At 54.5% G+C, this 23,938-nt stretch overlaps 2 protein-coding genes and 2 non-coding genes across 4 annotated transcripts; 1 reads left to right on the forward strand and 3 right to left on the reverse strand.

Annotated features, from left to right (window-relative positions):
- Positions 1 to 1,547: 1,547 nt before the first annotated feature.
- Trnai-uau (transfer RNA isoleucine (anticodon UAU)) lies at positions 1,548 to 1,640 on the reverse strand. The gene is given in 2 exon segments: positions 1,548 to 1,583; positions 1,603 to 1,640. It is a non-coding gene; the product is annotated as a tRNA-Ile (tRNA).
- Positions 1,641 to 2,633: 993 nt separating this feature from the next.
- On the forward strand, positions 2,634 to 14,542 carry Plekhg2 (pleckstrin homology and RhoGEF domain containing G2). Its single transcript, XM_051207621.1, has 19 exons — positions 2,634 to 2,778; positions 3,391 to 3,521; positions 4,156 to 4,412; positions 4,491 to 4,591; positions 6,045 to 6,111; positions 6,238 to 6,284; positions 6,511 to 6,661; positions 6,845 to 6,982; positions 7,094 to 7,294; positions 9,002 to 9,094; positions 9,192 to 9,278; positions 9,614 to 9,647; positions 9,740 to 9,841; positions 9,933 to 9,980; positions 10,058 to 10,096; positions 10,247 to 10,263; positions 11,262 to 11,441; positions 11,568 to 12,459; positions 12,841 to 14,542. The coding sequence occupies exons 2-19, from the start codon at positions 3,413 to 3,415 to the stop codon at positions 14,340 to 14,342; spliced, it is 4,065 nt and encodes a 1,354-aa protein (XP_051063578.1). The 5' UTR covers positions 2,634 to 2,778; positions 3,391 to 3,412; the 3' UTR covers positions 14,343 to 14,542.
- Positions 14,543 to 20,886: 6,344 nt separating this feature from the next.
- Positions 20,887 to 23,389, reverse strand: Rps16 (ribosomal protein S16). The gene is made up of 5 exons (XM_051207631.1): positions 23,229 to 23,389; positions 23,007 to 23,108; positions 21,312 to 21,408; positions 21,177 to 21,224; positions 20,887 to 21,084 (listed from the first exon to the last, which is right to left on the reverse strand). The coding sequence occupies exons 1-5, from the start codon at positions 23,274 to 23,276 to the stop codon at positions 20,939 to 20,941; spliced, it is 441 nt and encodes a 146-aa protein (XP_051063588.1). The 5' UTR covers positions 23,277 to 23,389; the 3' UTR covers positions 20,887 to 20,938.
- LOC127239057 (small nucleolar RNA SNORA40) lies at positions 22,457 to 22,580 on the reverse strand. The gene has a single exon (XR_007835957.1). It is a non-coding gene; the product is annotated as a small nucleolar RNA SNORA40 (small nucleolar RNA).
- Positions 23,390 to 23,938: the final 549 nt, after the last annotated feature.

Raw genomic sequence — 23,938 nt, forward strand, 5'->3', positions numbered from 1 at the left:
GTCTGTAGACCAGGCTGGCCTCGAACTCACAGAGATCCAACCGAGCCTGCCTCCCAAATTCTGGAATTAAAAGCATGCACCACCACCACCCGGCAAAAGCAAGTATTTTTTAAAAGAATGACACGTGCTCACTTGTTAGATCTGTCTTGGACACACCCCCATGTCTGCACCCCACTCCAGGTCCTGAGCCCCTCATCGAAAGCCACCTTGCTCCTACCCAGATCAAAGAGTACCTGCTCTCTCTGACGCACCGCCCACCCCCACCCCGCACTCAGTTGCTTTCCCCTAGGACACCAGGATATTTGTTAGAACGCCAGAGTCTGATCACAAAGAGTCAAAGTCCTAAATTCTCACCTCAGCCCAACAGCCTGTGTTCCCGCTCCCCACTCAGCGCAATGCGCGCGCGCAAACACACACACACACACACACACACACACACACACACACAGAGCTGCTTGCTTTTCTTACCTGCACCATTGACACACCCATCTTCAGCCCTAGGGTGTTACCCAGAACATCTCCCTGGTTTCCCATGGCTCGCTCCCCTCCTCCAGGTGTCTGCTGAAAGGAGATTTTCCCCGGGGCTGGAGAGATGGATCAGCAGTTAACTGCTGAACACTGCTCCAACAGAGGATCTGGTTTGATTGTTTGCACCACATGGCTCACAACCCTCTGTAACTCAAGTTCAGGGGATCTAACACTCCCTCCAGTCTCCTTGACCAAGCATGCATGGGATGCACAGACACACATGCAGACAAAATATCCACACACATAAAACGAAAACTAGGAGCTGGGCTTGGTGGCGCATGCCTTTAATCTCAGCATTTAGGAGGCAGAGGGAGGCGGAGCTCTGTGTTCGAGTTTCAGACCAACCAGAAAGCCTGTCTCAAAAAACAAAAATCAAAAAAATCCCTGACCCTGACTATAACAGTCTGCGTCCCAGCCTATTCTACTTGCCCCATTATGTATCATTACCTAATCTAAAGATGGTAATGAATTTGATGCCAGTCCGGGCAACACGGTGAAGATCAAAATATGTACTTAATTCATAGGTTTGTAGCAACCTCTTTGGTGGAAAGTCACATCCTCAGGGACAGGAAGAACGGTGCCTAATGAAAACAAATCGATTGAGAAACCTGAAAAAGAGGCAGAGCCTGTGCCAACCATCCGTCGCTAGGATCTGAGATTTAGATTCCATTCGATCCCCGGGACCCCTAATGAGGACCGATATTGCCCCCTGGCGACCAGAATGAAAACTGCACCTTCGGGGCTGTTCCAACTGACCATTGCAAAAAATTCACAAGGAAATAATGTTCAGTTTCCAAAAATGCTGTACGTTCTGAGAGTGATGAATCACGCCTTTAGTCCCAGCACTCGGGAGGCAGAGGCGGGCGGATCTCTGTAAATTCGGACATCGTCTACATAGTGAATTCCAGGCCAGCCAGAGTTACATGGTGAGATCCTATCTCAAACCGTTAGGCTGATTTATAAAAATACGAGGTCCTGGCGAGAGCACAAGGACGCCCGGTTAAAAGGCAAGAAAAGAGTGCTCCAGGTGAGGATCGAACTCACAACCTCGGCATTGCCTCGCCTGCACTGTCATATAAGTACCGCGCGCTAACCGATTGCGCCACTGGAGCTCCGGCCGCACCCTCGCGCCTCTAAGTCCTTCAGGCAGACGTAGTGGCGCGACTTTGCTGGACAGCTCCGCCCCGACATTGCCTATGCAAACGTAAAGCCCTCCGGTCGGCCAATAAGAGCGAGCGTGTGCAGCTATTCCGGATTCTCACGCCCCGCGCGCCGCGCTAGAAAAGGCAGAAGTCCGCCCGGGCCCTGGAATGTGGGCGGCGGCCTGCCGTTGGGCCCGCCCGCTCCCGAAGATCGGGGTAGGGGGCGGGGGCTTTAACCCTTTGCGGGAGGGCGTGCCGGAAGGCGGCCCCTCCCCCCAGCGGGCGGGAACAGGATGTGAGCCCGAGCGGCGGCAAGGGGGAGGGGAAGCCTCGGGCGGCCGCCCCCCGCCCCACATCTGGGACCCGACTCTCCCCGCCCCAGATGCGGCGCCGTCGCCGCCCCCGGAGCCCCGGGGCACCCATCCCGGAGCCCGAGGCGTTCGGAGTGTCGGGCCCGGGCGTCCGGGATCTCTGTCCCGCGCCTTTAAGAGACCCGCAAGTCTGGGCTCCCGCGCCGGGACCTCTGGAGCCCGGCGCCCCCCTGGGAGGAGCCGCGGGCCCGGGACGGCGGCTCGGAGGCTGGAGGCCCGTCCCTGCACCCGGATTCGAAGACCGTAGGATCGGGGGCCGCGCATCCCCCCCACGCCCCCGCCCCGGGGTTCTAACTCTTGAGTCCAAGACCCACTTCTGGAGCCACTTGGGGAACGGACCTCGCTCCTCGACTTAGGGCTGCTGCAGCATCCATCACTCCCAAGAGACCGAGGAGATTGCGAGTCCTTGAGCTCCCTCCCGGAGGTGACTTCATCCCTGCCCCTAGGGTTCTGGAAACTCTGGAATCCCGGTCCCCCCTACCACACACATCCCTACCTACAAGACTCAGGAATTTGAGTCCCCAGCGCCCCCGTCTGAGAGTCGAGTGGAGGGTTGCAGCATCTTCCACTTCGAAAACCGAGACTTCGGACTCTGGACCTCAACTCTCCCCGGATTCTGGAGTTTGAGAGCCCCAAGTTCACGACCCTGAGTCCGGGCTTTGAGCCTCCCTGGGGGCCGCGCTTTACGGTCCAGACTCGCCGGACTCCCGACCCCGGGGCCCGCAGCTCCCCGGGAGGTGAGGGGAGGCAAGGGGCCCGGGGCTGGGGGAGGGGGCGGCGCCGAGGCGGAACAATGAGGGGGCGTGCCGGCGGGGGGTAGCGGAGGCGCCGGCGGGAGCCGGGGGCTGGAGCCGCACCGGGGACGTTCGGACGGTGCGGACCGCGGTCGGGGTGCGAGGGGCCGGCTGGAGCTGGGTGGAGGGGCCGGCGCCCAGCGCGCAGCCCTGGGCGGGGTAGGGAGCCGTTTGCAGGACCCTGGCATCCGGTCCCCCAGCCTCCGCCCTCCCCTGGGACCCCGCGGCCTCTCCCGCCCACGGTTTTTCCCAGCCCTGCCCCTCGCCCTCGGCTTCAGCCTGAGCCTGAGAGTTCCCAGGATCCCTGAGCCCGGGGGAGGGGGGGGGACGCAGACAGATGGGACTTGCAGACTCGGGCACTTTTGCTGTCTTCGCTCTTTGTCTCAACCTTTCCATCTTCAGCTTGTCTTCTCGGCCCCCTCTTTCTGTTACTTTGCATCTCCTCTCATAGTCACTCCGTAGGGCCCCCCTTTGGATTTTGTATCAACTTTCAGCACCCTGAGTCGGAGCAGTAGCGAGTGAAGTCCGGTTCCCATGCAGTGGGTCTCTTTGTAGGTGCGAGTTGTGCCACTCAGCCATGCCCGAGGGAGCCCGGGGACTCAGCCTGTCCAAACCCAGCCTTAGGCTCGGGTGTGGCCACCAAGGTGAAGCTTGCGACTGCGCAGCTGTGAGTGATACTCCGACAGGTGAGCAGTCCAGACAGGTGGAGCCTGTGGGCATTTGTCCCTTCCATCAGGACACTGAGCATCTCTCTGTGGCTGACCCAGTGCTGAGCAGTGCTGCCAACACGGTGGCCAAGACAGCGTAGCGCAGCACTGTCGCCACGGAGAAGACCGATAAGCTGCGGACTCAGGGAGTTGGAGACAAAGACGAGTTCTTCTGCATGCAGGGAACAGTGTGTACAAAGGCCCACAGCTGCACCTTTAAGTAATTGGACAAAGTTGAGTGTGAAGGGATTGGGGCTGCAAAGAGATGTGCGGTAGAAAGGGAACTGGGTGAAGGGACCCGCCATGGCTGCACTGGACGGGGCCCTGTGGATCTGAGGAATCTGGACTTGAACATAAAGGGGCTATGCTCGTAAGAGTGACAAGGTCAGTTGGACAGACTCGTAATGATAGCTTTGGTTGGTGGAGGAAGAGAATTAAAGCGATGGAGGCCCAAGGCTCAGAGAGGAAGGTCTCTGATAGGTACAGCATGGAACTGAACAAATGACAGTAGTGGACTAGAGACCTGTGGGGACTGTCAGCTGCGTATGAGTGAGTATGGGCGCCGTAGGAACACGTCCCGGAAGCTCTGACCACTTGCTCCCTATCTACGCAGCCCCCGCAGCCCCCGCCATGGCTTCCCCGAGGGGATCCGGCAGCTCCACTTCCCTGAGCACTGTGGGCTCTGAGGGGGACCCATCGCCAGCCTGCCCAGCCTCTAGGCCAGAGCCCCTGCCAGAGCCCCCCATACGGCTTCACCTGTCGCCTGTGGGGATCCAGGGTTCAGGGAAACCCTCAAGGCTGGAGCGCGTGGCCAAGGAGATCGTGGAGACAGAGCGGGCGTATGTCCGGGACCTTCGAAGCATTGTGGAGGTGAGGTGGGCAGGCACCTGGAGAAATTGGGGACCCAGGCCAGGCCCTTGGCCTCTGTAACCCCTCTTATCCCTGCAGGACTACCTGGGTCCTCTGATGGATGGCAGGGCCCTGGGGCTGAGCATGGAGCAGGTGGGCACGCTGTTTGCCAACATCGAGGACATCTATGAGTTTAGCAGGTCAGGGACAGGGGTGGGGACCACAAGGGAACTGGCTGCTGTGGCGGGGAGGGACTGTGTCCTAATACTGAATAGTGGCCCTGTGTAAGCCGGCGTGTGAGGTGTGGTGGGGTGACACTGGGCAGTAAGCATGATGGGGACAGTGAGGACTCAGGGTGGGGAAGAGGTACACAACCACACAGATGCCATTTGTCAAATCGGGACCTCAGACCTGAGTCAGGCTTGGGCTCTAAGAGTCATGTGGGACCTGGGTGCCTAGGACACCTTCAGCCCTGGCCAAACCCAGTTGCTTGTTGCCCCAGTGATGGGGTACTGCGGCCTGAGAGTGATACCTCAGAATCACAAGAGAAGCTTTCATGGTTTGTGTTATTCCTTGAGACAAATGGTCTCATGTAACTAGGCTGGCTTGGAACTTGCTGTGTAACTGAGGGTAACCTTAACCCTTAACTCATTTCCCTGCCTCTACCTCCTAAGTGCCGGAATTACAGGCATGCACCACCACACCCGGCTAGTCTTGGATTTTTTTTTTTTTTTTTCTCTTTTTCTTTTTACACGGGGTCTCCTGGTGTGGTTTAAGCTGGCTTCAAAATTGAAATCTTCCTGCCTCAGCCTCCTGAGATTACAAATGTGCATAACATGCCTGGCTTGTAACAGAGCCTTTTGCTTTGTTTTTGTTTTTTTCTGTAGCAGTCCTGGAGCTCACTCTGTAGACTAGGCTGGCCTCGAACTCACAGAGATCCTCCTGCCTCTGCAAGGAATAAAGGTGTGAGCCACCACCTCCCAGCTCAGAGCCCTTTAGAAAAAACAGACAAACAAAAAAACCTCTGGAGATTGAACCCTGGACCTTGGAAGTCCCGGAGACGCTTTGTATGGCTGAGCTCTATCCTCAGCTTTTCTCTCTCTCTCTCTCTTTTTTTTTTTTTTTTTTTTTTTTTTGTGTTGTTTTGAGGCAAGCGTCTCACTAAGTAGCCCACACCTACCTCAAACTCGACCCTCTTTTCTTGCTTCCCAGTAAGTAACATGGCAGTCTAGTGCTACCACCGCCTGGCTCCCAACCGAATGTTTTTGAAAATAAGGTTTGAAGTTGATTTATTTATTTATTTTTGGTTTTTCAAGATAGGGTTTCCCTATAGTACTAGCTGTGTAGAACTCACAGAGATTGGCCTGCCTCTGCCTCCCGAGTGCTGGGATTACGGTGTTAGGTTTATTTTTTTATTTATTTATTTTTTTTAAAACAACTGAATTTGGGAATTCCCAACACCTTGTTTCCCAGGGCTGCTGTGTCACCTCCCTAGGTCGTGACATGCCAGCTGTGACAGGGTTATTGGGCTGGAGAAGACAGAGTGAGTGTGATAGGTTTTCTCTGGCCGCCATGCATGTCATCTGTCCGTTGGACTCCTGAGTCTTGCCATGGGACAAGCAGGCAGTCCTTTACCCTTCCCCTCCCCCACAGTGAGCTCCTGGAGGACTTGGAGAGCAGCAGCAGTGCCGGGGCCATCGCGGAGTGTTTTGTGCAAAGGGTGGGTAGGAGCCATCGCCCGAAGACAGCTCAAGGCTAGGGTACAGTTGGGCTGGGCTGAGCTTAGCTTCCCGGGGTGGGGAGGGGCATGGAAAGCTAGGTGGCGCTGACTCCCGTGTCCCCGCAGAGCGAGGATTTTGACATCTACACATTGTACTGCATGAACTACCCGAGGTGAGGCAGAGGGAGATCCCTGCTTGGCCCCGGTCCGTGCCCATGAGCCAGGGTGCCAGCCGCCACCCCCTCCCTCTAACCCACCCACAGCCCAGGTGCAGCCCCTGCCAGACCTCCCTAACTGCCCTGACCTGATCACCCCTGCACCCTGGCGGCTAGTCAGACCCTCCCAGCCCTGCCCGCTCTCTGGAGCACCAGCCATCACTGACCTGTGCTGTGCCTCCAGCTCCCTGGCCCTGCTCCGAGAGCTGTCACTGTCCCCGCCAGCCACCCTGTGGCTGCAGGAACGTCAGGCCCAGCTCCGCCATTCCCTGCCTCTGCAGAGCTTTTTGCTGAAGCCAGTTCAGCGCATCCTGAAGTACCATCTCTTGCTGCAGGTCAGCTGTGGCCCCTGGGGCCTGGCTCGTGGAGGGGCATGGTTGGGTCCGGCAGCCACCCCTGGTCCCCTGACTGAGTGTGGTCTGCCCGCCCTCCCCTTACATGTTGCTCTTCCTCCTGACTCTCCATCTTCCCTTCTCTTTCCCTTCCTCACCCTATGAACCCTACTCAATAACTGGCAGGAATTGGGCAAACACTGGGCAGAGGGCCCAGACACCGGCGGGCGCGAGATGGTTGAGGAAGCTATTGTGTCCATGACCGCAGTGGCCTGGTACATCAATGACATGAAGCGCAAGCAAGAGCACGCCGCACGCCTGCAGGTGGCCCCAGGGTGGGCTGGGGACAGAGCTGGGGGACAGTGCTCAGGGGCACCCCTGTCACTAACACCTCTGTCCTGGCCCCTGTGTGCCTGCCTGGCGTGGTCCCCTCAGGAAGTACAGCGGCGGCTAGGTGGCTGGACTGGACCGGAGCTCAGTGCCTTTGGAGAGCTGGTGCTGGAAGGCACCTTCCGTGGGGGCGGTGGGGGAGGCCCACGGCTTCGAGGGGGTGAGCGCCTGCTCTTCCTGTTCTCCCGGATGCTGCTTGTGGCCAAGCGTCGGGGCCCTGAATACACCTACAAGGGCCACATCTTTGTGAGTATGGGGTGGGGCCTGGGCCAGACAGTTACAGCTAAAGTACCTTCAGTATTTATCGTCACCTGAATTCCAGAAAGGTGGCTTAGGGAAGACCTGTCTTCTAAGGACCACATTCAGCTGGGTGCAGTGACATTACATTAGTGATCCCAGTTGAGGGGAGGGGAGGAGACAGGAAGATCATAAGTGCAAAGCTAGCCTGGGCTACAGAGAAGGCCCAAGACCAGTCTGGGCAACTGATGGAACCCTGTTTCAGAAAGTAAAGGCTAGAAGCTGGGCGTGGTAGCTCCCACCTGAAAACCAGCCCGCCCTCTCAGTGGGCTCAAAGCCAGTGTAGGCTGCACACTGAGATCCCATTTCAAAACAGGTCAGCAGAGGCACAGCGACCTGTGTCTGTTCTAGGCTAGCTAGGACTGAAGTGAACGAGACCCTGTCACAAAACAGAACACAACCAAAAAAAGCAACAGTAAACATGGCTCAGGGAGTCAAGATGCCACAGAGCTGTCCTCTGACCTCCAGCGGTACTTGGTGGTTTGTACACACACACACACACACACACACACACACACACACACACACACACACGCACGCGCGCGCGTAAATGCAAAATGGAAGTGTTGGTAAGATAGCTCTTATAAAGGGTCCACATTTCATCCCAGCATTCACATCCGGATACTCAAAACCACCTGAACCCCAGCTACTGAGGATCCAAAACCTCTGGCTTCCATGGGCACACGAATGCACGGGGTCATAGCACACCCCTCAGCCGTGTGATTTGTCAGGCCTCACTAAGTAGCTGTGAGTGACCTCAAGCTCACTGTGTAAACCAGGCTGGCCTCGAACTCACAGAAACCTGGCTGCCTCCGACTGCTGGGATTAGAGGCGAAAGGACTTTTAGTTGGAATGAAAGCAAAAGCAAGGCGTCTGGCCTCCAGAATGAAGGGCAGATTGAGTCATGTGCCTGTGGCCGCTTTGGTATTTATGTGTGTGCACGCACACGCATGTGAGAGAGAGAAAGAGGGCAGCTCTCACGGTTCAGTTCTGTCCTGCCACCTTGTGGAATTGTGGAGTCTGGGGATTTGAACTCAGGTCTTCAGGCTGAGCACACAGTACTTCTGTCCACACTAAAGCCATCTCTCCAGTGCTCTTTATAGTCTTGCGGCCTGGAACTTGCTGTATAGGCCATGCTGACTTCAAATTTCCTCTAATTCTCCTGCCTCAAGCTCCAAAGTGTTATGATTACAGGTGTGTCCCATCATGTCCAGCCAGCATTTTCCTTGAATTAAGAAACGGGAGCTGGCTGAGTGGTGGTGGCGCACACCTTTAATCCCAGCACTCGGGGCAGAGGCAGTAGTTTTCTGTGAGTTCGAGGCCAGCCTGCCTTACAGAACAAGTTCCAGCTCAGCCAGGGCTCCACAGAGAAACCCTGTCTGGGAGAGAAAAAAAAAATTAGGATTGTTGAGACCAGCCTGAGCTGTAAGACTCCTACTTTTTAAAATATGGGGGTAAGTCGGGAGAGGCATGGAGGGTGTCTTCATGGGTGTCGGGAAGAGGAGGTACATCTTCAGAAACGTAGGGAGGAGTCTGATGAGGGAGTGAGCCTGGTCCGGTTAGAGACAGAACAGCCTGTGAGGAGCTGTTTCCTAGGAGATGAGAAAGGTGGCTGGAGGGTCTCGGCATCCCGGCCTCTCTGCTCCCCCCCCACAGTGCTGTAATCTGAGTGTCACTGAGACTCCTCGAGACCCCTTAGGATTTAAGGTGTCGGATCTGACCATCCCCAAGCACAGACACCTGCTCCAGGTATGCAGGGGCTGGGCTGGGCTGGGCTGGGCTGGGGTAGCACCCAACCCTGCCGCAGCTCAGAACCCAGATCCCCCTCCACTTACCTTAACCCCAGGCAAAGAACCAAGAGGAGAAACGGCTGTGGATTCATTGTCTCCAGCGCCTCTTCTTTGAGAATCACCCGGCTTCCATCCCTGCCAAGGTATGGTCCTGCCATGGCAAGAGCGTAGAAGCCAGTCTCCATGGCAGAACCGAATAATGTGGGTGCGGGGCTTTTGCTACTTAAATGGCTACGGGCAGAATTGGGCTTTCTGGCGTTAGGATGCAGCACACTCTTGCTTTGCAATCTTGGGCAACAAGGTCCCTGGCCTTGAATTTCCTTACCTGGAGGAATAGTGCCTACTCTGTAGACCAGTGGTGAGGGTTACCTGTCGTCGGCCTGGTGTTAGAAGCAGTCATTCATTCTTGGGAATGGTGGGCTAGCAGGGTCTGCTCTCTGGACCCCGCCCCTCCAGCATCCATCTCCCTGTCTTTCAGGCAAAGCAAGTTCTTTTGGAAAACAGCCTGCATTGTGAGTCCAGGGCCTTGGGTTGAGGTCCCATGCCAAGAGAGGAGATGCTTCCAAGAAAGTAGACCGTTAGTCCCTCAAACTCTCCCTCACAGGTGCTCCAAAAAGCAAACTTATCCCAGAGCCCCCAGCATCCCCATTGGACTCTCCCCGCCCTCGAGATGCTCGAAGTTTCACTCCTGGCAGAAGAAACCCAGGTAACAGACGGAATGTGGGTTTGGGCCCCCAGGCCGTCCCCAAGGCTGAAGGGCTGGGCTCACACTGGACTCTGACGGCTTTCTCCCACAGCTCCGTCTCCAAGACTCTCTGGCAGTCGCCGCGGCCGCAGGCAGTCTGGTGAGTAGTCACACCGCTTGGAGGGGACCCAGGGAGCCAATGGCCTGTCCTCCTGATAACCCTGTGTCCTTCCCCAGAGCCAGCAAAGGGAGCTTATGTCATTTTCCCCCAGAACGGTTAGTGGCTGGTCCATGTCTGTCAGTCTGTCCTTGTCCCTCTCCAGGGAAGCCTGGGGGAGGTGGGGAGGGGGAGGGGCAGCTGGTCAGGGAATAATTTACTCCTGTGTCTCACTCACTCTTTTCTGCTCTTCACTCCTCCATCCCCAGACAAGCCTCAAGTAAAGGTAAGAACTGAGGATCCCTGGGCCAGACACTGGGAACCTGAATACCTAGCTCTGGGGGAGAGGGTTCAAATCCCCACAATCCTGGGTCTGAAAAAGCATGGGTTCCAGGCCTAGGGCTGTAGCTACATTGGTCCTGTGCTTACCCAGCTTGCTCTGGGTTTGAGCCCGTAGCAGCACATAAAGCTAGATGTGGTGGTGGTACAAGCCTGAAATCCCAGCACAAGAGAGATAGAGGCAGGAGGGTCGGGAGTTCAAGGTCATCCTTGACTACAGGCAAGGTCTAGTCTAGCCTGAACCATATGAGACTCTCAGAAAAAAAATATATAGGGGAGGGAGGTGGGCATTAAGCCAGGTGTTCTGGCAGACGACCGCAATTTAGGCTACAAATAAGAGGGTCAGGAAAGTTTGCAGCAGCGTGGGCAAGTTACCTATCTCAAAATAGAGGGCTAGCATGCAGGACAATGGTGGCGCACACCTTTAATCCCAGCACTTGGGAGGCAGAGGCAGGCGGATCTTTGTGAGTGTGAGGCCAGCCTGGTCTACAGAGCGAGTCAGGACAACTAGGAATACACAGAGAAACCCTGCCTCAAAAAGCTAAAGTGGGAGAGGGGCTAACAAGTCAGATGCGATGTTTCACATGATTTTAATCCCAGCTGGGAGGCAGAGACGGGCAGATGTCTGTGAGTTCAAGGCCAGCCTGGTCTACGAACTGAATTTTAGGCAAGCTCAGGCTACATAGTGAGACCCTATCTCTCAAAAAAAAAAAAAGGAGGGGGTGTCTTTGGGGGTAACACTGAATTCCATCCCCTACATGCATTTTAAAAGGGTGGTGGTGGTGAAGCCAGGCTACCTGTGGTAGGAAGGGAGGAGGATTAGAAATTAAGGCTAGCCTGGGCTACAAAAGAAAGAATAAGAAGGTGGGGGCGGGGTCTGCAAGATGAGGGGCTGGGAGTTTGGGGCGCAGGGCACCCTGACTCTTGCCTCCCCTCTCCTCATAGCATGCGGGCAGTGAAGGGGAACTCCATCCCCCACCTGAGTTGCAGCCAGCGGTGGTGTCCGCTTCCGGCCCCCCTGAAGACGTGGAGGATGCTGGGCCTCCCGCGTTGAACCCATCAGGGACCTCCATCACTGAGGAGATTCTAGAACTGCTTAACCAGAGAGGCCTCAGGGATCCAGGGGTGAGCTGCATGTGCCATCATAGCCTTGAAGCACTGGCCTTGGGCAGGCAGAGGACAGTCCAGGGCAGCACACGCACCACCCCATCCCCCTGATGTCTTGGCTCTCTCTTTGTGCACCCACTACAGCCAGCCACCCACGACATCTCCAACTTGCCCAGAGACTCCAGGGTACCAGTTGAAAGTGAGCCCCTCCCGTTCCAAGCCCTGCCCAGCCGAGAGTCTTCAGAAGAGGAGGAGGATGAAGAGCTGGAGGCAGATGAGCGGGAACCATCCCCACTCCACGTCTTAGAGGGACTGGAAGGTTCCATTTCGGCTGAAATGCCCTGCATGCCCAGCCTCACCAACGACATGCCCAGCCTTCCAGAAATTCCCGAGGTTCCCTGCCTTCCCAGTCTCTCTGACATCCCTGGTGTTTTTGAGATGCCCTGCCTTCCACCCATGTCCAGTGTGCCTGACATTCCCGACTTGGCCAGCCCCCCCTCCTTCCCCTGTGGCTCCTGGCTCTCTGGACCCCTGCAGGAGCCTGCCCAGTCTCTAGCCACCAGGAGGGAACTGTTGACTGGGAGCGGTCCCGGAAGACTGGGTGAGCCACCCTCAGAAAGCAGAGGGGGGCAGGAGGAAGATGCAGAAGGCGGGGCATTCCCAGCTGTGCAGACCCAGGATGGCGCCCAAGTCCAAGGATTCCCGGAGGAACTGGAATACCGCTCTTGTTCAGAAATCCGAAGCGCCTGGCAAGCGTTGGAGCAGGGGCAGCTGGCCCGGCCTGGCTTCCCTGAGCCGCTGCTGATCCTGGAGGACTCTGACCTTAGTGGAGGCGGCACCGGTGGGGAGGCAGGAATGCCCCATTCGGAGCGGTCAGCATCCCGGGTGCGTGAGCTGGCTCGACTCTACAGTGAGCGGATTCAGCAGATGCAAAGAGCTGAGACGAGGGCATCCGCCAATGCCCCCCGACGCCGACCTCGTGCCCTGGCCCAACCCCAGCCGTCCCCCTGCCCACCCCAGGAGGAGGCTGAACCAGGTAATTTACACGTTTTTGAGTGTTTTCATTTTGTAAGACAACCTCTTGCTGGGGGATTTTAGGCAGGGGCTCTACCACTGAGCCACGCCCCCAGCGTCTCACTGGGGGATTCTAGGCAGGGGCTCTACCACTGAGCCACACCCCCAGCCCCTCACTGGGGGATTCTAGGCAGGGGCTCTACCACTGAGCCACGCCCCCAGCCCCTCATTGGGGGATTCTAGGCAGGGGCTCTACCACTGAGCCACGCCCCAGCCTCTCACTGGGGGATTCTAGGCAGGGGCTCTAAACTGAGCCACACCCCAGCCCCTCACTGGGGTATTCTAGTCAGGCTCTACTGTTGAACTGTATCCTTAGTCCTTGGTCCTCTTTCCCTTTGTACAGGGCCCCTGCCTGCTTTTGGGCATGTGCTTGTATGCGAGCTGGCCTTCCCACTGAACTGTGCCCAGGAGTCCGTCCCCCTGGGCCCTGCTGCTCTGGTTCAAGCTGCCACACCTTTGTCTAAGCAAGATCGCCTGAATGCCCAGAGTCTAAATGTTTCGGATTTGCCCAAGCAAGACCATCTGAGCAGTTGCATTCCGCCTACCCCTTTACCTGAGCAAAGTGACTTCGAGAATATCCAGGTTCCATCCACATCCCCTTTGCCCGAGCAAAAAGAGTCTTCGGACCCCCAGGGACCGGCTGCTGCCCCCATTTTGCCTGATCAGAGTAGAGTTCCAGCTGCCACTTCTTCGGCTGAGCACAGAGACTACATGGAGATCCAGGCGCCATCCACCATCACCTGCCTTCCCGAGCAAGAGTGTCCTGCAGACTTCCAAATGCAAACCACCGGGGCGTTGCCTAAACAGGGAGCTTGTGATGGTGTCATGATTTTAGCCACCCCCCTTTTGACCAAGCAAGAAAGTCACGAAGACAGCCAAAACCCAGATAGTACCCCAGGAGGTGAACAAGTAGATGTCAGCATTGATCAGGGCCCAGCTGCTGTTGGTGGCCCAGCTGTCAGCCCTTTACCAATGTGCACAAGCAATCCTGACCCAGCCACCACCCCACTGCCATGGTCACCTGACCTCCCAGACACTGAGGGCCCTGGTGCCTTACCTCTACCTGCACAGGGAGGCCGTCCAGACTGCTACATCCCATGCAGCCCTCTACCGTCTTTGTCCCAAGACATTCAGATGCCAGCTGCCGTACCCATGTCCCAGCCCCAAGTCCTTACAGACATCAGGGCCGAGGCTCCCCCATTGTTCCCCAAGCAGGAGGGAACCCCAAGTCCTCTGGGTCCAGAGCCCAGCCTCACAGACGCACCAGCTCCCAGACTCTTGTCCTCACTGGGCCAGCAGAACCCCACGGATGGCCATGTTTCAGCTGCCACACCTTTCACTGAACAAGGATGCTCTGGGGACCTTCAAGGCCTAATAACCACCCCGATTCAGAGCACCATGGAGTTACCAAAACCAAGAGGCCATTTGGTCTCTCCTGTTGCCAAGTCGGAGCCCTCAGACTCCACCCCACTGCAGAGTCCCTCCCTCTCCACTCGACAGCTCCTGGGTCCCAGTGCAGCCGCCCTCTCCAGGTACCTGGCAGCTTCCTACATCAGTCAGAGCCTGGCTCGCCGGCAGGGACCTGGCGGAGATGGTCTGGTAGCCTCCCAGGGCCACTGGTCCTCCTCTGCCCCCACATCAAGGGCACCTTCACCACCACCTCAACCCCAGCCCCCTCCCCCCCCAGCCAGGAGGCTCAGCTACGCTACCACAGTTAGTATCCAGGTAGGAGGTGGCGGGCGCTTACGGCCAGCCAAAGCCCAGGTCCGCCTGAACCACCCGGCTCTCTTGGCATCCCCCCATCCGGGAGCCTGTGGGCCTTCCCAAGGCCCAGGGGGCTCCTGATGCCCGGTCCCAAATATAAGCCTGGACATTAGGCTTCCTAAACTTCCAGAACTTTTACCAGGTGCCGCCCGCCCTTGTGACATCTGGAGTCAGGACACAGATCTGGAAATGGCTGCGGCTCTCCAGGCCTTTGGATCTGTGTTCATAGATGGTCCTTATGAGGTCATGGTTATTTTGTTAATTAACTTTATGAAATGCTGTGTGTTTTGCCGTTCTTGAGGTAGTGGGAGACGGTAAGACATGGTGAATAGAAAGGGCTGGTGTGGGGTACCTCAGGGTGGGCATGCTGTTCAGTTGGTAGAGCGTGTGCTTGGACTGTGTAAAGGCAGCAGTTCAATTCCCAGCACTGCATAAAACTGGATGTGGGCTTGGCAGTGGTGGATCTCTGCGTTTGAGGCCAGCCTCGTCTACAGAGTGAGTGCCAGGAGAGGCTCCAGAGCCACAGAGAAACCCTGTCTCTAAAAACAAAAACTGGGTGTGATACTGTATACCTGTAATCTGGAGAGGAAGAATCATTTGTGGCTATCCTTGGCTACATAGCAAGCTCAAAGCTAGCCTGAGCTACATTAGATTATGTCTCAAAAAACAAAAACCCAAAAGAAACCTGGGGAACCTCGGGAACTGTTAGGACCTGGATTGTAGTTTTGAGATGCTCAGAGCTTTTTGATACCCATCCAAGAAAGGCAGCCTGCTCAAGGTGGACATGCATGATGGTACACACCTCTCGACCCAGACGCTTGGGAGGCTGAAATGAAGACCCTATGAGCCCAGGAGTTTGGGGGGCAACCTGGCCTACCAGGGCAAGCCCCCTCCTCTGGGTAGACCCCTTGAAATCCATTCCCTCAGCAGCTGTCAGCTGCCTTGTGGTTTCTGTTTACTTCCATTTTCTGCTCCCTACCCCCCCCCCCCATAGGTCATCGTTTTCCCATCTAGTATCTTACCCATCAACTGTTCTGCCTCCCATCCAATTTCATTCATCAGCCTACCTCCAATTCTATTGTACTCTTCCATCTGGAACTATATTCCACTTCTCCATCTCTACCCGCCATTTGCCTGCCCATCCTCCCCGTCTGTCTGTCTGTCTACCCATCATTTGCTCATCTAAACACCTCACCATCACACCACCACCATCTCTATCCATCCTCCACCATCTCTCCTTGATGGATTCTTCCTGTACCACCATAAACCCCCAGGGCATTTCCATGCTGGCACCAGGGCAGATCAAGTTGGAGTTGTAGGAGCTCTGTTCCTCATTTGGCTTCCCTGGAAACATCCAGGCCCCCTTTTCCCGTGAATATCCTGATTATTAAGTCCATCCCACCCCCACCCTGAAACCACACACACCCCACATCCCTCAGTGTTTGGGACCTCTGCAGCTCCTCAGCATGTTCTTGCCTCCCACAGAATAACTCAAGTCGTAGGACAAAAAGGGTTTTATGTTTGTGTCCTGCCCCCTCCCAGCAGTGGTTTGCCGGGTAGCATAATTTAAACTATTTGTTTGATGATAGAGAGTGCCAGCTCCTTTTATAATCCTCCCTGGAATTCTGAGGCAACCCTGTGTCATGGGGCTGTAAATTCAAGTCCTCTTTATTTGGTGTGTGACATTCCTCAGAGCTCTGGCTTTCCTGTCTCCTTGGAATGGTCTTAGCATCCAGGGAGCATATCCTGTCACTTCTCAAGTGCATCTTAACCCGTGACTCACCAGGGAGTCATTCTAATCACACATACACAAGAGTCTTCTAACCTACAGAGTTCAGGAATCTGGTTGTTAGCCATTGGCTAGCAGCCAGAGGCTGTGCTTCATTACAGACTAGCTGCTGGCTTTAAGGTTGTCACTCTGTGAGCTCATTCTGTTTTGACCCTCGGCATCCCTAAGAGGCTAATGAGGATTTTGTTTGGATTTGTCTTTGCCATCTGAGAACAGGACTCTTGGGGGCCTGGGATTCCAGAGTTTGGCCACTAAGCTACTTTCCCAACATCCTGAGGATGGCTCTTGTTTGCAGTGCCGGGCATTGAACTCAGGACCTTGGGATTGTTGGGCAAGAGCTGCATTATCCCCAGCCTTGTTTGTCGGTGGGTTTGTTTGAATTCTATAATCTGTGCACAAGTATCTTTGGAGTCTAGAGGAGGAAATCGGAGTCCTCTGGAGCTGGAGTTATGGGTAGGTAGCTATGAGCTAACCAGCATGGATGCTAGGCATTGAACTTGGGCCATCTACAAGAGCAGTATACACTTTTAGTCACAGACATCTCTCCGGCTCCTTGTTTTTAGTCCTTACAGAGATGAGGAAACAGCCTGGGCTACAGAGTGAGACTATCACAGTCCAAAAACAGGAAGAGGAAACTGAGGCACAGACAGAAGCGACTTGCCTAGTCTCCTGCTAGGAAAGGGCTGAGCAGAAACAAAACCTTACAGCCAGCCTGAGTTGCCCATCTAGAGCCAAGAGCCACCAGGGTTACAAGAGGTGATTGTGAGTCAACCAGCCCAAGACCAGACTCAATAAAATGAGCTGTTTGCTTCCTGAATGCCACTGTGCCCACAGGGCCTGGACTGTGTAATGGGGGCTCCGTAGGAACTGAGTTCCGTGTCTGCTCCCCCCATACATACACACACACACACATTCACAGTGACAGAGGCTGGCTCTCCCCGCCTCTGCAGAGTTGCACATTCCCAGCCACCCCCAGCTGTAGGAAAGTTCCCAGCCTGGCCCAGGCTCCCAGCGGCGCCGGAATTCCCGGTATTCAAGGAGGTAGGGAGGGAGAAAGGGCTGTCTGCTCCAGAGCCTGGCTCGAGGAGAAACAATTTTCCTCTCCAGATGTGTTCCAGCTGTGCCCCTGGGAAGGAGCCATATGCCTCAATAAAGGGGTCTCTGGTCCCTCTGGGAAACCATAGGACCCAGGCTAACCTCAGCCGCTCCATCTCATGATGAATTCCATTCCTACCCCAACTCCTATCTATGCCTCACAGCCCCAGGGTCTCAAGAGGGTTGTCAGCCTGCTCACAGATACAGTCAGGCTCAAAAAGGGGGTGGGGGACAGTGGTTATGTGACCAGTACCTGCATTCCCAACTGCTCCAGAGGCTGAGGTAGGAGGATCCCTGTCGCCAGCCTTGGCAACAGGGCAAAAGCTTGTATAAAAAAAAAAAAAATCCAGAGGCCAGGTGGTGGTGGTGCATGCTTTTAATCCCAACACTCAGGAGGCAGAGGCAGGTGGATCTCTGTGAGTTAGAGGCCAGCCTGGTCTTCAAAGAGAGTTCCAGGACAGGCTCCAAACCTACAGAGAAACCCTGTCTCCAAGAAGAAAAGAAAAAATCAGAAAGGAATAAACCAAATCAGGGTGTGGACTTTGAGCTGGGCAGTGTTGGAGCACACACCTTCAATCCCAGTACTCCTGGGCAGAGGCAGGTGGATCTCTGAGTTTGAGGCCAGCCTGGTCTACGTAGTAAGTTCCACGAAAGTGGAGCCTGCTGTCTTCCTCCAGTTCTCATTACTACCTTCCCTTCCTGCTGCATGCAGAACCTGGTTTGTCACTAGGGACATTCTCATCACCATCACAAGGTCACCATGAGCATGTCATGTAACTCTGAGCCTTCTTGGTATCCAGTGAGCCTCACTCACTGTCTGATGTCAGTGCTGACCCTTGGAGCCTTTCCTGTGGGAATGTCCTATCTGCTGGGTCTGGTGTGGTACAAACCTGATTCCCAGCACTCTAGAAGCAGGCAGATCTTTCTGAGAATCTGAGGCTATACATAGGAAGTTCTAGGTCAGCCAACACTACATGAAATCCCATCTCAACAAATAAAAAACTAAATACATGTGATCAGCTGTCCTCCGTGGCCATGTGTGGTCTTCAGCAGTGCTCTCCATGCTGTGTAAATTTTCCCATCAATAGACATGTAAGGCTGGTCTCTACCGCAGTAGTGCAGCTTGCTGGCCATTCAACTGCTCTTAAGACAACTCTTCCAGCTAACAGCATTTTGTCAAGAGTGAGCTTTGATGAACAGGTCCCTGGGTCACATCTCAGAGGTGTGTGAACACCCAGCAACACACCAGCATCCCAACTAATACCCCCGAGAAACCCACCAGGTCCTCTGGGCGGAGTCAGCTACTCTGTGGGCTTGGGCTTCTCCCACAACCAGACTACATGTCCTGGGTTTGCAGGGCACAGACAGGATGTAGGGTGACTTAGAGCCTTGTTGCACTGTATGAAGGGCCTGGACCTTTGCACCGTGGCCCCTTGAGTGAGCCATTTCCTGGCATTCTTCCTAATCTTCCTCTACAAATGAAGAGCACACAACAGGACTGACATCCACAGAGGCTCCTGAATACTAGCTTCATTTTTTTTTTTTTTTTTTTAACGTGCATTGTTTTGCCTGTATGAATGTCACATGGGTGCTGGGAATTGAACGCGGAACCTCTGGAAGACTAACCAGTGCATGCTCTTAACTGCAACAGTTTCTGTTTAATAGCTCTGGCTGTCCTGGAACTCGCTCTGTAGAGCAGGCTGGCCTCAAACTCACAGGAGATCTGCCTCTGGAGTGCTGGGATTAAAGGTGTGTATCACCAAAGCCTGTAGCAGTTTTTGAAAGTGTCTTGTAAATTACGCTAACCTTGAACTCACCACCACAGCCAAAGATGATCTCTGCCACGTGCTAGGAATAAAGGCATGTACCAACCCCACCATGATGCCCCACAAGTAAGAGATAGCACTTGAAACGCCAGTTACAGATCAGCTCCATGGTATGTCTTCACACTCCACAGGGATCTGCTTTGACCTCAAGCCCCCAGCACCTAAACCAAGAGGGGCACATAAAGCAGATTCAGAACAGATGCACTGAGTTTACCTGGCCCGCTGCCTAGAGATGGAAACTCCTGAAACTCACATGGCCCTTCCAGGATACCATACAGTTGGCTGACATTTAAAACTTTCTCAGCCTGGCATGGCCTTGACTTTTCCCATCACCCAGGCAGCCTGGATTTGCTCTTTGTATCGAAGACTATAGACAGGCCTTACCCATTTCCTCCACTCTTCCTGGTATTTAAATAGTGGGGCTGGGTGTGGTGTTTCACAGCTCTAGTCCCAGCACTCAGGAGGCTAAAGGCACAGGGATTCCTGAGCCCTGGAGTTCAAGATGAGCAAAGGCTGTGGCCTGTGAAAGCTCAGTGAAATGCAAAAGGGTGGAGACATCTCACCTGGTACAAAGCCCTGGGTTTGTTACCATGCAAAACCAGGCAGGCAGAGGACAGAGAAAGATCATGTGCTGCTCAGTGATGGCGTGGATCTCTAATCCATGCACTAGGAAAGCAGAAGGATCTTTGAGTTTGAGGCCATGCTGATTTACACTTTCCAGGGCAGCCAGGGATACAGAGAAACTGCCTGGGAAAACTAAAATTAGTCAAATGCTGTGACAGTTGTACATACTCAAGCTCTAGCTGTCAAGGTGAGGGACATAGCAGGATAGATTCAGTCCAGTACAAGACAACCAGACTCCTCAGAGCCAAACGGGGATATGGAGAAGTCTTGATTGGCATAGCTAGTGCTTGCTTTGGGAACATTAGGAACAGAGTTGAGAGGAGCTTAGGGAGACCCAGTTATCGGTCACCCACTTGCCAGGTAACAACCATATGTTAACTGGCTTCAGAACACACTCCAGCTAAGCCTGATAGCATGCACCTGCAATGCTGGCCCTTGGGAGGCAGGTCTCTTGAATTGGAGGCCAGCCTGGTCTAGGACAGCCAGTGTAACAAATTGTCACACAAAATGCCTGGAATGACACACATGGGGAGGCAGAGACAGGGAGGCCCCTGCAGTTCATGACTTGAATATCAGTAAGAGACCTTGTCTTAGCCAGGCAAAGGCAGGCAGATCTGAGTTTGAGGCCATCCTGGCCTATAAAGTTGAGCTGTTACAGAGAAACCCTGTGTTAGGCAGCTCACAAACTAGGCTCCCGGTGATCTGGCCTCTCAAGGGTACACATACACACACACTCAGATATTATCTTGGAGCTAGCTGTTACTGCTGGGTGGTGGCGGCACACATCTTTCATCAAGACCAGCCTGGTTCCAAGACAGCCTCCAAAGGCAGAGAAACACTGTCTTGAAAAATAACAAAAAGCTATCGGCTCTCCAAGGATTTGGATTCAGCTCAATGATAGCTCTCACTCCAGTCTAAACTCAATTTCTGCAAGAGCTGGGCATGTGGCACACATTTATAAACATAGATAAAACACAGAACTTGAAAAGTATTAGATAAACATACTTAAGGTAGGCAGCACATGAGCATACTCTGGAGCCTACATGCATTTGTACATATCATCATAAAGCCACTGTCCCCTGGGCTCTGCCCACAATGCACTGCATTCTGAGGGAAACAAACTAAACCAAGTCTCTTCTACCTGCCATCTCCACAAACTATGAAAATACCAGGAGTGGCTGGATGTGGTACACACACACAGCGACCCGGTTTCAAAGACCACAAACAGGATACACACACACACACACAGACCAACCCTGTTTCGAAAAGATCACAAACAGAAACGGGACCATCAAAGCCCTATGATGTTTATTACAAAGGTAACCCTGATCCTTGAGATGGGCTCATCGGTAGGATTTCTGGTATCGAGCACGGGCTCCAGGACCTCCAAACTTTTTGGACTCACAGCGACGAGGATCAGCTACAAGCAGGGTCCGATCATACTGGATGAGGATATCTTTGATCTCCTTCTTAGAGGCCTCATCCACATCTGGAGATAAAGGGACAAGATTCAAATAGCCATAGGTCTTCCAACTTGTGACCATACTTTCCCCTCCCTCTGGGAAGAACCTTTTCACTCACACTTTTGGTAATAAGCCACCAGGGCTTTGGAGATGGACTGTCGGATAGCTGCAAGACACAATGAGAAAGTCTGTGAAGAGCCAGAGTCTTGCTCTAGGAGCTACCACACCTTCAGGCCCAGGTCTTGAAACTCACCATAAATCTGGGCCACATGACCACCACCTTTCACCCGGACCCGGATGTCCACTCCAGCAAATCGCTCCTTGCCCAGCAGCAGAACGGGCTCCAGTAACTAGAGAAATGGGAAATGACAGGATTAAGTCCTAAGGCTGACAGCTTAATCACCCTCCTCAGGAGTTCCTCTTGCGTGGCTCCTGCTGTCACTAGAGTCAAAGGAAGATTCAAAGCAGCTAAATGAAAAGACCCTTGCTTTAGTGGCAAAAAACACAGGCGACCCACCCTAGAATCCCTACACCCTTCAGATTCCCATGCCCAAGGAGATAGAAAGGTCTTCAGACATCCTGAAGCTGGAATTACAGGATGACGGGCAGTTATGAGCTGCCCTGAATAGGAAGCAAAGCCAGGCTCTCTGTTCTCAGAATACTGTTATGGAAGACATCACCAAGATAATTTGCTGATAATGCAAAGTTCCAACCTGAGCAGCCTGCCTGTCCTCTGCAGAACCTGTGCGGTGGCCCTTCCATCCTATCCTGAGCGGCCTTTAGCTCACATCCCAGTCCCAACCATTTTGGATCAACTATGTCCAGCACTTAGGACTAATCCTTCCAAAAGCTCTGTGAGGGCCAGGCCCAGAGCCATCTCTATCATTGGTGTCTCTCGAGTGTAACATGGTAGACACACAAGCCCTTCAAATAAACTGACAGCCGCCAATAACAACATCCCCATGCCCAGTATCTAAAGGAATTTTTATTTCCCACTCCGTGAAGCATGACTTCTTTCCCTTTGAGAGGAATGGAATTTGATTAAAAAGCATCCTCATGATGGGCATTGGAGGCACACACACTTGGGAGACAGAGGAAGGTGGATGAGTGAACCCTGGTCTACTGAGTTCCAGGATAGCCAGAACTGTTGCACAGAGGAAACCTTGTCTCGAAAACCTGAATAAAGCTCCGCACCACTAAAGCCAAGACCACCTCAATCACACACTTGTCAAAGTGACTCACATCACATTTATTCAACTACCACACTCAGGTTACCTCGTGTGACCCTGGCTGTCCTTGAACTGAGATGACTGTACCGAATGGTGGCTTTAAAGGCATACTTCACAAGGTGTCTAGTGGCATGATCAATAATGCTGTCTTCACTGTTAACTGTCTTTAGTTATTCCTTCTTACACGTACCAGAACCCATACAACAATGAGTTCTGGGTTGCAAAAGAGGATTTATTTTTGCACCTGTCTTTAAGTCTTTGTCCACCAGCAAACAAAAACCGATACAAGTGCTGCCAATCTTCTATTTCAAAGAACTACCGCTGTCTTTTCTTTTTCCTTTCATAGGGTGTCACACTGTAACCCATGCTGACCTAAACCGAGCTTCGCGCTCTGTTCGCATGGACTCGTGGCACTGCTCCACAAAGTAGTAGGATTATGCACATTAGCCTGTAAACGTACTCCTACGACAGAAATCAGAGTAGCGCACACTATATGCTAGTATTCCCCTGGCCACCTGCTCCTCGAAGCTGGGTTTCCAGACACTACGGACACAGTGCATCCTATCCTCCCTACTCTTAAGATCACACGTGTTATTGTCCCCGCTAGGAAACCTCACTTTCCCAGCCCTACCTCTCGGGACCCACTCTTTCCCACACCTCCGCTTCTAAGAATCCCAGGGCCTCTTCCCTTCCGCCTCCCCGCCGCCCGCCCCCAGCACCTTGTACTGCAGCGTGCGCGGCTCGATCATCTCCAGGGGACGTCCGTTCACCTTGATGAGCCCATTCCCCCGTTTGCAGTGCGCCACGGCTGTGGCCGTCTTCTGTGGAAGGCGAGGCGGGGCGGCGTGAGTTCGGGGCCCCGGCTCTCAGGTGGACCCCAGACCTCCGCCGACCCCCAGCCCCGGCTTCCCCCGGCTCCTCCCATCCCGCCCCTGGCACACCTTGCGTCCGAAGACCTGCACAGACTGGAGCGGCCCCTTAGACGGCATGGCTGCGACTCTGCACACGAGCTCCTCACCGCGCGGCGCCGCCACCGGAAAAGGAAGGCTCGGGGCCGCCCCGGCCGATTTTCAGGGCCTGCGCAGGCGCTTTGAGCGCTGCTTCACGACAGAAGCGAGCTTTACGGCTGACGTGGAACCCTCGGCCCTGACGTCCCGTTTGCGGAGGGAACGCCCTCGGCCGCGGGAGGGGGTGGAAGGGGCGGCGCTCTGAGGGGTTGGGCGGGGGCTGGGTCCGCATCTCCGGAGAAGCCGAGGGGAGTTGATGTTTGTTTCCATGGTTTTCCCGCGGGGCCGGTCGACCAGACTTCCGGCCGATCCTCTAGACCGTCCTGCTCGCGGACACTCTCCTTCCGTCCTCCTCCAGCTGATTTTCACCCCCTCCCACCCTGGCTCTCCCAGGATCCCCACGGCGTCTTTCTGAATCCGCTGCGCGAAATCCAAGCATCCCGCATCCCGGAACGCTCTTCCCTAGACTAGAACCCTAATCCCCTCGGACCTCCGCCGCGAATTTGTCTTTCACTAGAGTTGCCTTCCTGTCCGAGTCTCCTTTTCCTAGTACACCTGCCCTCTTTTCTCAGAGGTACGCCCTCAACAGTGCTTTTCAAAGCTTTCCTCAGGTCCCTTTCCTCCTACAGCCGCCTTCTCCCTCT

Source organism: Phodopus roborovskii, unplaced genomic scaffold (genome assembly GCF_943737965.1).
Source record: "Phodopus roborovskii unplaced genomic scaffold, PHOROB, whole genome shotgun sequence".
In the NCBI taxonomy this organism is placed as follows: domain Eukaryota; kingdom Metazoa; phylum Chordata; class Mammalia; order Rodentia; family Cricetidae; genus Phodopus; species Phodopus roborovskii.